The sequence below is a fragment of the Aedes albopictus genome, unplaced genomic scaffold, assembly GCF_035046485.1.
Source record: "Aedes albopictus strain Foshan unplaced genomic scaffold, AalbF5 HiC_scaffold_197, whole genome shotgun sequence".
Taxonomy (NCBI): Eukaryota; Metazoa; Arthropoda; class Insecta; order Diptera; family Culicidae; genus Aedes; species Aedes albopictus.
Window position 1 is genome coordinate 38,018 of NW_026916977.1, and position 11,983 is coordinate 50,000.

General features: G+C 40.6%; 1 protein-coding gene across 2 annotated transcripts in view; it reads left to right on the top strand.

Moving 5' to 3' along the window:
• Window positions 1-11,966, top strand: part of LOC109423324 (transcription factor HIVEP2) — a 31,706-nt gene extending 19,740 nt beyond the window's left edge. For both annotated transcript variants that reach the window (XM_062843420.1, XM_062843421.1), the window contains exons 2-5: window positions 397-1,750; window positions 8,926-9,043; window positions 9,114-9,404; window positions 9,617-11,966. In XM_062843420.1, coding sequence (XP_062699404.1) covers window positions 426-1,750; window positions 8,926-9,043; window positions 9,114-9,404; window positions 9,617-11,065 — 3,183 coding nt within the window. In that variant the 5' untranslated portion in view covers window positions 397-425 and the 3' untranslated portion in view covers window positions 11,066-11,966. The remainder of the gene's footprint in view (window positions 1-396; window positions 1,751-8,925; window positions 9,044-9,113; window positions 9,405-9,616) is intronic.
• The last annotated feature ends 17 nt before the right edge of the window (window positions 11,967-11,983 follow it).

Consider the following 11,983-nt stretch of genomic DNA (forward strand, 5'->3'; position numbering starts at 1 on the left):
ATGAAGAAGAGACATTACAACAGAAAGACATCATGTCTGTGGGCATACTTCATAGCATACTGAGACTTCAATGATCGCAATGCTCTCATCGTATAATCAATGGAGGCGCGTGGTAGCTTACTTCTTTTTCGGAAAGAATAACATCTTCCATGTAATCTAAGCGATCAAGGTAGAAAGTAAGTCAGAAACCAAATAGATGAATAATTTTCAACATGACATATTATGCGACTGTTATACAGAAGTAAGAGAGCGTTGCGTATGGCAACCCTATGCACTCGCAGCTTTCGATCGTCACCCAGAGACCAACTTTTAATGTGTATTCATTGCAGAGCTAGAATTCCGTTCAACCCGTAAGCAGTCGTTTTATAGTCGTTCTCCTTTTCCCATTACTTGCAGATGATCCGGGTGGAGGACTTCCGCCCGCTATGGAAAAATCGAACAGCTGTAGCGCAGGCAAAACTACGTCAGTGAGTCAACAGCATCCAAATTTGGCGGCAGCGGAAAATAGCGGACTGCATCACCATCATCATCATCAAAATCATCAACCGCACCATCAGCAGCACCAGCAACACACCTCGGCTCCACAATCCACTGCCGTCGCCAGCAGTGCGAGTTCCTCCGATCTTAAGTACCTGCATAAGAAGTTTAAGCGCATTGCTAGTGCCAGCTTAAGCACTGTCGATGACAGTGGCAGTGAATCGTCGAAGAATCACGTTACGTCAGCAGAAGCGCTCAGCCGTAGTACACCGTTTACTACGACGTCGACGACGCCGACGCCAACTGCGATAGCAAGTGCAATCAGCGATTCAGGCCCCGTCGTCGCCTACTCCACCGCTGCCGCGTATTTGCCAAACCCAACGACTACTACTGCTGCTACGGCGGCGGTTGTAGTAGCAAACTCTGTCGTTGAACCACCCGTTCAGCAGCAACCATGTGCCAACAGTACTATCAAGGTGAAGAAGGAAAGTGATTTTGTGGTCTACCCGTACGAAGCGAGTGCGACGGTGCGCTTTCAACCAACAGTAGAACAACAACACTCGCGGACTGTGATCGATGGGGACGACAGCTATCAAAGTCGGCTCCAATTAACCTTTCCGTGTGGTACCCCTGACCGGCTACACCAGAAACGGCCACTTCAGCAGAGTAACGGTGCTTCCTTGAATTGCGTCAACCACGTAAGTGGGGCGAGCATCAATAGTTTTATTATCAGCAACAACCATATTCCTGTGAAACTAGAAGTGAGTGGTGACGGTACGATTAAACCCTACTATCCCAGTGTGAATAATAACAGTGCTATCAATACTAGTTGTGATCTAAACGAGAAGAATCAGTGTAGTACTACCACGGGAGGCGACGTTGACGGTGCCGCTAGTGGTCGAAGTAGTAATAGTAGTGGAAGTGCGTTATCAGCGCACGAGTTGGCCACTCAGGCCGAACAGAAGTACATAGTTGTCCTGCAGCAGCAGCAACAGCAATTGCAACACCAGTCTCCGCTGTACGATCCATCCTGTACTAATAGTGTAAGTTCGACGTCTGTGGAAGCTGTCGGATCGCCAGCGGTGGTAACCGGCAGCAGTAATAGCGGGGCCGGAATCCCCGGCAAGTATATGTGTCCGTACTGTAGGCTGAACTGCAACAAACCATCGGTACTGGAGAAGCACATCCGGCGGCACACGAACGAGCGGCCCTTTCGATGCGATCCCTGTGGGATGGCATTCAAGACCAAAAGTAACCTGTACAAACACTGTCGGTAAGTAGTCTTGTTTTGTGATTATCGTTAAACAAAAATTGAAATCGTGCGCTGTTACACAATACATGAAAGGTGTTTGAAAAACTAGCAATTGGGTTAGAATAAACGAATGCAAAAAGATTCCTTCTTTTCCGGCGTGATTTCCAAATTGAAATAATGTCTGTTGCTAAGCTGGGTGTTCCATTGACGCTTTTACAGTTATCATCTAAAAGTTTCATTTGTAAATGTTTTGAATTCATTAGTTATGCAGAAGATACGATACTTTATATCCAAAAAAGTAAAAAAAAATTCCATTTTTAGAACAATATGTATCACGTCGGGTCAAAGCCAGTTCTTCATTCATACATTTCTGACATTTTTAAGAAAGTGTTTCTTTTACTTAAGAAAATCCAGATTGACAACTAATTCCGTAATACTTTGAATTTTCCGTTGAACTTAGTTATCTAGCTTTGTTTATCACAAATGGTGTTTGTGATTATTATTAAAGCGTTATTTTTCATCAAAAATATCAAAAGCTTTTATTTCATTGGCTTAAGACTTACTGGTAAATAGTAGGATACTAGACCGGGTCTACATGGTCAATTTTTCGGATCAAATATTTTCGATCTCTTTAAGCACTAAACAACTGTGCAAAATTTAGGATCGATTAGTTTCATTCCAGTGTTTAGTATTGCGATTGAAATTTGTATGAGATTCAGTTGGAGAAAACGTACTTTTTTGCAGTTTTCTCATGTGGGGCTTATATTCGTCTCAAGCCTTTTCATATAGAATGTTGATAACCCTCAAACAATCTATATATTATAAGTTTTGTCATAAGTTTCGGATCGCTTTGTAGTCTTGGAGAAAGTTTTATGGTGCATCCAAGATTGTATTTGCCTTTCATCGGTTACACCGTTAAGTTCAATGACAATTTGAACCCCTTATGAGAAAAATGCAAAAAAGTTAGTTCTCCCATACCCATTTCAATATACTATCTTTTAAAGGTACTTTTTCAGAAGGATGTTAGAGACTCACTGTTGCGACGGCAATTTGGTGTGTGGTGAAACTGGTAACGCTATTATCTAATAGGAATCAATTGAATGTATTGGGATCGTTAGAAGATTTAGTAATAAGATACACGTCGAGTTAACGGGTTCGTTTCTCTGGCAGTGTAAAATAGTAAACTATCATGTAAGTTAATTTTTATCAAAATACAATGTAGAGTATTTGAATGAATTATATTTATATAGCCGTAAAAACTTGCTTTCGATATGTGTTTCGATCCGAAGGAAACTCGCGCCAACATTCACTCTTGGAGGAATTGCTATGGCAACTTTTGGGGAAATTCCACGGAGAAAGTTCCGAAAGGTTTCCTGAACGCCCGGAGAAATTTAAAGGCCCTGGGATTACCGCTGGCACTGGTGGGATTCTGGAGAAAAAAGTTCTTCAAATTGCTTTGGAGAATTCTTTTTAAAAGCCGGGATGATCCATGGGAGAAATTCTAGAGCAAAATATTTGGAATGGATTCTCAGGGAAAGTTTGTGGAGAAATTTTTAGCAGGATTGCCTGCATGAAGGACCTCTTTGGAAATTCCTTTAGGGGTTTTAGAGGAATTGATTACGGTAATCATTTACCGTCTCTATATTCAGGAGATTCGATTGAAAAATCACGTGGAGAAAGTTAACAAAATGCCGAATGTATTTATAGATGTCGCTATGAAATACAGAAGTTTTAAAGGTCGACATCTGCACAGAAATTCATCGGCAAATACTTGGCTTATTCTATACAAACGAAGCTTTAGCTTTACGAAATAAAGCATCATTAACCTAAATCAAATAAAATCGAAAGGATTAGACAATATTTTGGTACACATTCAAAAATAATTTCTGTTAAAAATTTAAGAATACATTTTGAACCAACTTTTGATTGGTACCAAGAAAAATTTTTTTTAGAGATTCCAATAACAGTTTCTGGAAGAATTTTGTGTGCTTTCTGATCATACACAAGAATCAAGAACACATTTTATCAAGAAGCTTTTAGAGTTATGTTTTCTTCTCATACAAATGTTAAACTTCGAAGATGGAAGCGCCTTCTATTGACGTAATCTGTTACCTCTACATAAAAGTTCAAGAGTGTGTTCATGTGATAGTGATGCTTTACTCATACTGGAATGAATAGTTGCACATTCAGCCACTGTATTTTATGGTTTTAGTAGTGTTTCGTATACGTACACGTTATACAGGGTGTTAGGTTCCCGAGTGCAAACTTTTTAAAGGGTGATAGAGGACCATAAATGGAGAAAAAAATTGTTCTACGCATATGGTCAAATCTCAATCGTTACGTAGTTATTGAACTTCCCATGTTTATGACTCTTATTGCCTTAACTGGCAATAACTTGAAAATGGTCGAACTTATCGAAGTTTTTTTACCCTTATTCGAAAGATTATTGAATTTTCTAACAAATGGCATCTTTGAATCGATTGGTTTGGTTGAATAACTAAGTTTTCTAGAGCAAAATAGCTAAAAATAGTGTATTTTTATTGGTTTTTGTCAATTATCTTTGAAACATGCGTAATAAATTAAAATTCTTCCTTTGGCAAAGTTGTGGCTCCTGTTACACTCTACAATTCGTTCTTTGACACCAAACTTCTATCTCTTATCGTTGTGTTGCAATTTCGATTTTAACATCGCATTTCAGATCATAAATTTGCAACTGTCATGGAAAGCACTTTTTTGCGCATTGTGCCGCACATTTAAATCAAAATTGCAAGAAAACGATAAGAGCTAGAAGTTTGGTGTCAAAGAACGAATTGTAGAGTGTAACAGGGGCCACAACTTTGCCTAAGAAAGAATTTTTATTTATCACGCATGTTTCAAAGATAATTGACAACAACCAATAAAAATACAGTATTTTTAGTCATTTTGCTCTAGAAAACTTAGTTATTTAACTAAACCAATCGATTCAAACATGCCATTTGTTAGAAAATTCAATAAGCTTTCGAATAAGGGTAAAAAAACTTCGATAAGTTTGACCATTTTCAAGTTATTGCCAGTTAAGCCAATAAGAGTTATAAACATGGGAAGTTCAATAACTACGTAACGGTTGAGATTTGACCATATGCGTATAACAATTTTTTCCTCCATTTATGGTCCTCTATCACCCTTTAAAAAGTTTGCACTCGGGAACCTAACACCCTGTATAACACGAGAACCACCTGAATTACTGATGCAAACTTGTAAACAAAAATCAGATGCTTCTAGGTACAAGAATAAAAATTAGTGAACCTTAATTTACTTTATATTTGGTTCACTCAGCGAAGAAAACTAACGAAATTTATCAAAACACCTTATGATTGAGGCCAGGCCCGGATTAAGGATTGTGGGGGCCCGGGGCCCGAGCGGATGTGGAGGCCCCTCAGAGGTACAAATGCGATGAGCCAAAAAGTTTTTCTTTTTTTTTTTTAACAGTACTCAAGCAAAAGGGTAAAATAAAGTTAATGCTTAACAAGCAAAACGGTTTTTGTGGGGGCCCCTTAGACCCCCCCTTAGATCCGGCCCTGATTGAGGCCAAAACTGAAAAGTGGAAGCTATAAGAATACCTTATTCAAATTGAAAAATGATTTATTTTATAAAATAGATTTATGAAAAGAGCAAACAAATATTAAAATGATGTATGCTGGAATCGATCCATAAACGTCAGGGTCACTGAGCTCGCTTTGAGTCCACTTGGATATCGACGCTTAAAGATACCGTTTTGCTTAATATGTATAAAAATCAAGCTATTAGTCAATTCGGAGCCAAAGAGTGACCTTCTGAAATTCATTTCAATCGGTATGAATTATTTAAAGGCCTGTTCATAAGTAAGACCTTATGAAAATCTTATATTTAGTTGGCTGAATGTAGTAAATACTACTTGTCAAACATGTCTGTATGGATTAAAACGAATTTACTATACTACAATTTTCGAGCATATCACAAACAAAACATTTGATATGTATTTACTACAAGTTTTGAATACACTCTTAGAAAAAAATATGTAAATTTAAGTTCACTTGAAAGCACATAAAAGGAGCGGCCCGTTTGACACAAATCACAAATAACAAATCACAAATAAAGTCGAGCTAGCAATCGCTAGAGCCGAAGCGAGAGATAAAACATATGTAAGTAAAATAATGAACTAGATTCGAACTCTGGTCCGCTGATTAAGAGGCCCGTACTGTACCTCTCGGCTGTATCCCCGAGTTGTGGGACAAACGATATATGTAAAACTGTTTCTACCTATACGGTCAGATAGGTTTGTTGACATCTTGTGCAACCAACTTGAACTTACATGATGGATGTAAAATTGAGTCAAATTTGCCATTCAGTCATGAAATTTTTACGTACGTTGATGGTTACGTCACGTGTAAATTCCTAATTTTTTAAATTACCCTCAGTAGTTGCTATTGGTGATGTGCTAATGTTGGGATTCTGGTAAAAATCTAACGGTTTTCTGTGAATTGCTATGAAATATTAAGGTGAGAAATCAAGAAAGCCTATTTCAGTTTTGCATACAAACTTCAGAGAAACAATTCTGACAAACAAAGCATCGAACCACTCTGAATTTGTTTATCTTGGCTTTGCTTACTTGCAAAAAGAGGCAGATAATTAAAATCAGGCGCATTTGTTTTTGAATTTTTATAATTAGTGCTCTTGCACACTTGAGTAGGGGCTCAAGTCGGCCGTTGTGGCAGCCATATTTGTATTCTCAGGTTTCCTGATTTTTTTCTGGAACTTCTCTAACATTTCCCAACGAGATCACGTCTAAAAGTTTGTGATGTCTCGGGTTTTCTCGGGATTTCTTATAAAGTTCCTCTCGTTATTTCTCCAATAGTTATTGTCGTAGTTCCACGTTAGATTTCACCAGGGTTCCTGGCAAATCCCAGAAAGTACTCCGGGAATAAGTATTAGAGATTTTGTATACCGCGCGCGTACGTGGTGACCGAACTCGCGTACCAAGAACATTAGCGCGAGAAACAAATCAAAACATGGTTAAACGGGCGAACGAATTAAAACGCGTTAAATTAACAATAACAAAAATCACTCGAATTCATTTGTTTATACATGTTGCGCTGTATCGACATCAAAGGGTGACAGATGTTCAGTCGCCCGCGAGTCCAGCGGCAATGGAATAGGTACCCAAGTAACAAAGATAGCTGAATAACAGCTGATTCAACAAAAGATTCCAAAATCAACCTTAACACTGGCTTATTCATCTGTTCTACAGCAATAATGTATGTTCGGTAGGGCTATCTGCATTCATGTTGTTAAAATCTTGGAAACAACTATATAAAAAAATTCAATAACTCTGGCAGAAGTTTCAAAGGGAATCCAGAAGAAATCTTGGAAGAAAATCTTGAAAGACTCCGAGGGACATCCCGGGAGCAACACCGGAAGCAATCTTCTAAGAGAAGTTAAAACTCCTGTAGAAATCCCGGGATAAGCTCAAGGCGAAAGTAGAATGATGAAGTAGAAATTTTGAAAAAAAAAAAAATGCAGGTGGGATCCCGTAATAAATCCCGTAGCAATACCGACAAAACTTGTGGAAGGAACTAGTGCAGAAATCCCGTGAATATTCCTGAAGAAATTCTGAAAGGAACTTCAGTAGAAATCTCAAGAATAACTCTGGGGGAAAATTCTTTAAAAATCGTTGAGAAGAAATCCCGGGGATTTACACCTTGGGGAAATTCCGAGAGGAACGCCAGGAAGAACTGCGGAAAGTAATTCAGGAGGAGTTCTGGGAAAATTCCAACAGAAATCCTGCGACAACATCTGAGAAATATCCTGGGAGACACCTCTATAGGAATCCCGGGATAAACCTGGACAAAATTCTCACGATTTTGTCTTTTGTTTTTTGGGGGAAACACAGGAGGGACTCTGGGAGAAATTCTGCAAAATTCCAGTGATAACTCCAGGTGAAATCTGTTGGAATTAATTAATGCAGACAGATTCTCAAGGAGGCATCCCAGGAAAAAAAAATATGGAAACTTGAAAGTATGCCGGCAGGAATCCGGCAGAATCTCCGGGAAGAGTTTAAGGAGGAGTATTACGAGAAGTCATATGTGAAATCCTGGAAGGCATTCCATCAAAAATCCTTGCAGGGGAATTTTTGGACTTTTTAACCTTCCGTAACTCGCGTGATTCGGCACCACCGCCAGCACCACGCTTCTGCTAAGTAAAAAAAAACCAAGATTTTTTCAACGTGTTTTACAAAATACAACAGGTTAAATTCCCACATTAATCCGTGTTCATCTGGAGTTTGCCGCATCCTATTGAAATAGTAGTCTTGCTGGAAATATCTGCTTGTTTAAGAAGCCCTCGTGTTGGTTCTCTAGCACGATTATTCTGATTTATTTTGGATTTACCTTGCCTTCTGAATAATCTCTCAGAGATATCTGCAGCTTACACTCGGAACCATGAACTTCCAGTAAGAATATACAGCACGCGGAAGAGATTTGTTTTGACTGTTGTGCACTTCACGCATGTAGTAAACGCTCATGTTCGAAAAAAGTATCATTTATATTCGTAAATGTGTAGTTCATACTAAAATATAGTAAACACAGTGGACTTTCTGAGTAGATACTATGGGTAGAAATGTTCGCAACTTCATATTCAAGCTATCCAATGTCTCTCGATTTTGTTGTTGCTAATCTTCTTGATAAATGATCATCAAGATACACAAATGATTGCAAAATAGGGTGTTGTATGAAGTGTCGATTTTAAGATACAGAAGATCTTCTCTACTCAACTGCCTTGCATCCTACTGAGCTGTTTATTTATGTGACCTAAGCTAACTGCATACTAAAAAAAAAGTATGCGAAATTACGATTAGCGTAAAGTGGGGGAAGGTCACAATATTTTACGAACTCGGTGTGGCAAACTGTGCATGAATCTATACTTTTTGTCTAACACCGTCCCTCTAGGAGTTAAAATTCTAGTATCATCTTCAGAGATAAAAATGTGATCCTGTTCAACTGGGTATTAGCGAGCCAAATATGTAGTCTTATTAGGATCAACAGGGAGAATATTGCATGTCGTGGAATCTTCTGTGATTGATCCTCTCTAATAAGTGAATTTTTATATGCAATACTTTATGACACTTCCCGCAATACATTTTTGAAATTAATAACACAACCCCATCTACAACATCCTTGCAGATCTCGAGCTCATCGGTCAAAGTTTCCAGATAAGGATATTGGACCCACTGTAGATGAGGACGGTTCCCTGGGATCGGATATCGAAGACAAAGAATTGAGCAACAGCGGTTCGGATATTGTAAGTATTGTACACCTTTGTTAAAGCTTTGCACTATTATAATCTGATCCCCCACGTTTCTTCCGATCAGATCAACCGAGGATCACCGATGATGGATGACCGCGTACACTCGCCACAGCTCCTGGTGGAGAAACCCTACAAACCCAAGTTTCACAATGCTGCCCTGTACGCCAAGTTTGACGGCAACAAACTGGGACCAGTGGGCGGCAAACCGGTGGTTTCTACAGCGATGGTCATCAACAATAGCAGTAGTCAGCAGCAACACTACATCAGCAGTACTGCCGGTAGCGGGGCCAATTACAGCAGTAGTAACAGCACATCGATGGTTAGTCATTCAGTTCCTTCAACGCCGCACTATTTGGTAATTTGATTAGCTGTCTAGAAACCGGAATGATCACTGAATGCTAAAACTGAAAATGTTTGGACTTTCAATCTGTCGGATAGGTATACCGAATATTCATTGAACTGAATTAGCTCACAGAAAACATGAGAATGAAAGTCAAACTAAAATTCAGTGGTCACTCTTCTAGGACTTATAACTTCACTTCAACTAACTTCTTCCTTCTTTTCCAGAACGGTCAAAATGTCGAATCGCTCGAGCAACACATTTCCAAGTTGATATCCGACAACGAAGCGATAGTTGATGTGGTAGAGCTACCGCTTCAGAAAAAGTACCACAAAATAACTGGCATCACACGAGGCATATCAGTAAACAGTAGTACTAGCAGTGGTTTAGCTGGTTCGGATTCTCCTAGTTCTAAATTGGCTAACGCACTGCTACAGAAGAGGAACAGCGAAGAACTACAGCAGCAGCAATTGCTGATGCTACAGCAACAGCATCAGATGCAGCAACAGCAACTACAACAAATGCAGCAGCAGCAACAACAACAACAACAACAGCATATTCAGCCATATCCTCCAAGTGAACCTACCAGACCAAAGACGATGGTGGCACAGATTCCCTACGTGCAGAACCATCATCCTCCGGTGGGAACAATAGAAGTGATGCATCAATTGCCACCACAACAGCAACAGCAACAACAACAGCCTCAGCCTCAGATGGTGGTTCGACCCATCAGTGCCAACGAACTACAACCGCAACAAGTGCAATATCAGCAACCGTTAAATTTAAGCAAACCCGTTCCAAACGATCCACCATCTAGTGCTGTTTGCGAGCCTGTTGCAGTACTAGCAGAACCTTCGCGTATACGACCGCGAAGCGAGAGTTCGCGATACAGTCGTGAGCAATCGCCCGCTTCGTCTTCCTCGGTGCAACACCAAGCGCCCCCATCGACGTCTGCTGTGTACTCTCAGCAGCAGCAGCAGCAGCAAGTTGCCATCCCGCCAAGTCAACCGGCACCTTCTGCAGCGTCGCAACCAGTTCCTGTTAACGATCATCCTCAAAACCCGGAGCGATCCATCATCAAAGACCTTCTGTTGAACTCGCGCGAATTCGGTGTGGTCCAGAATCCGGAGAACGAGAACATCGAAAAGCTGTTCACCTGCAAGTCTTGCAACACCAGCTTCAGGGACGCCGAAATTCTCAAATATCACACGGTCTGCTTCTGCAAAGGTAACAGCAGCAGTTTGAACAGTCCGGATAGTGCGCCGATGAGTCCGGTTGGTTCGCCACTGTCGCACTACATGCGATCCAAGCGGTTCAACCCGAACAGCTTGAAGAGCCTCGCCCGGGGGCTGTTGCTGCCTCCTTCGAGAAATCCGGCTCCGCTTTCCAAGCTGGCAAAGTCGCAACTGAAGCTTCCTCGGGCGCGACCGGAAAATATTTCGCTGCCACCGAAGGAAGGAAGCAGCAGTAGATCGAGCAGTAGTACCAGCGTTAGTGCCTCCGAAAATTCCGCAGTGCCGGAAGTTCAGACTACATTGCCGGCGGTTGCCAAAGTCGTGGACGTGGTTCAAAATCCTTTGCCATCGCCGGGACCGCTGCTGGGCAACACCCGGCTGGTGGATTTCCAGACCAGCAAAGGTGAGTTCTTTAGCGGTAAATGTTCGAATCCCAACTAACATTTTCAGCGCTATAAGCTTCAGTCACTAGCTTTCTGCTGCATAACAACCGAATGCAAGCAGTGAACGCTGAATAAAAAGGAAGCTGGTCAAAACTAAACCATAAGCTCATACACAGCTGCAATACAAATACCATACAACTACCCAGTTCAGTTTTCTGAAATCAGTTACTTGCCACTAGGTCTGCATTTACTGCGCTACAATCCATCTCCGGGAGATTTTCCGGAAGATATAAAAACTCAAACTTATCGAATAGGAGTGCCTACCAATAAACAGCTGCAATTATACAGTACACTTTGTAATGCTGCCGAAATCACAAAACAATAGCGCTTTGAAGCTCGTTATGCGATATCATTACAGCTAGAAGCTGTATTGGTTTATCAACGCGGCTTGTAGGATGTAAACATTATAGCCAAAACAAACTGTAAGCGGTATATATAGTTGCAACACAACTACTTTACGGCTGTCCATCTCGGTTTTGTTAAATCATTTGGGTTGCGTTTACTGCATTCTAATTCAACTCCGGAAGAGTTGCCGGAAGATGTGCCAATCGAATATGAGTCCCCACCAATCAAACAGCTGCTTTTATACAGTACCTTTTGTAATGTTGGCAAATACGCAAATCAGCAGCGCTTTGTAGCCTTCTATAGATCATTCTTTCAGCTAGACGCTGTGGTGAAGAAACTCTTGGCGCAACCACACAGCTTGTTGAATGTAAACATTATTGCGTTTGACGTTTCACATGCTTTTTCAGCTAGATGAAGTTGATTAAGCATTCTTGCGGCACAACTGCAAAGCATTGGTTAGTGTAAAACAAAACGGGCAATTTTCTATGCTATTTATATATAACAGTGTGGCAGCGAGGACTTCATCGGAACCAGCGGATTCAGAGATCGAGAGTTCAATTCTAAGTAGCGG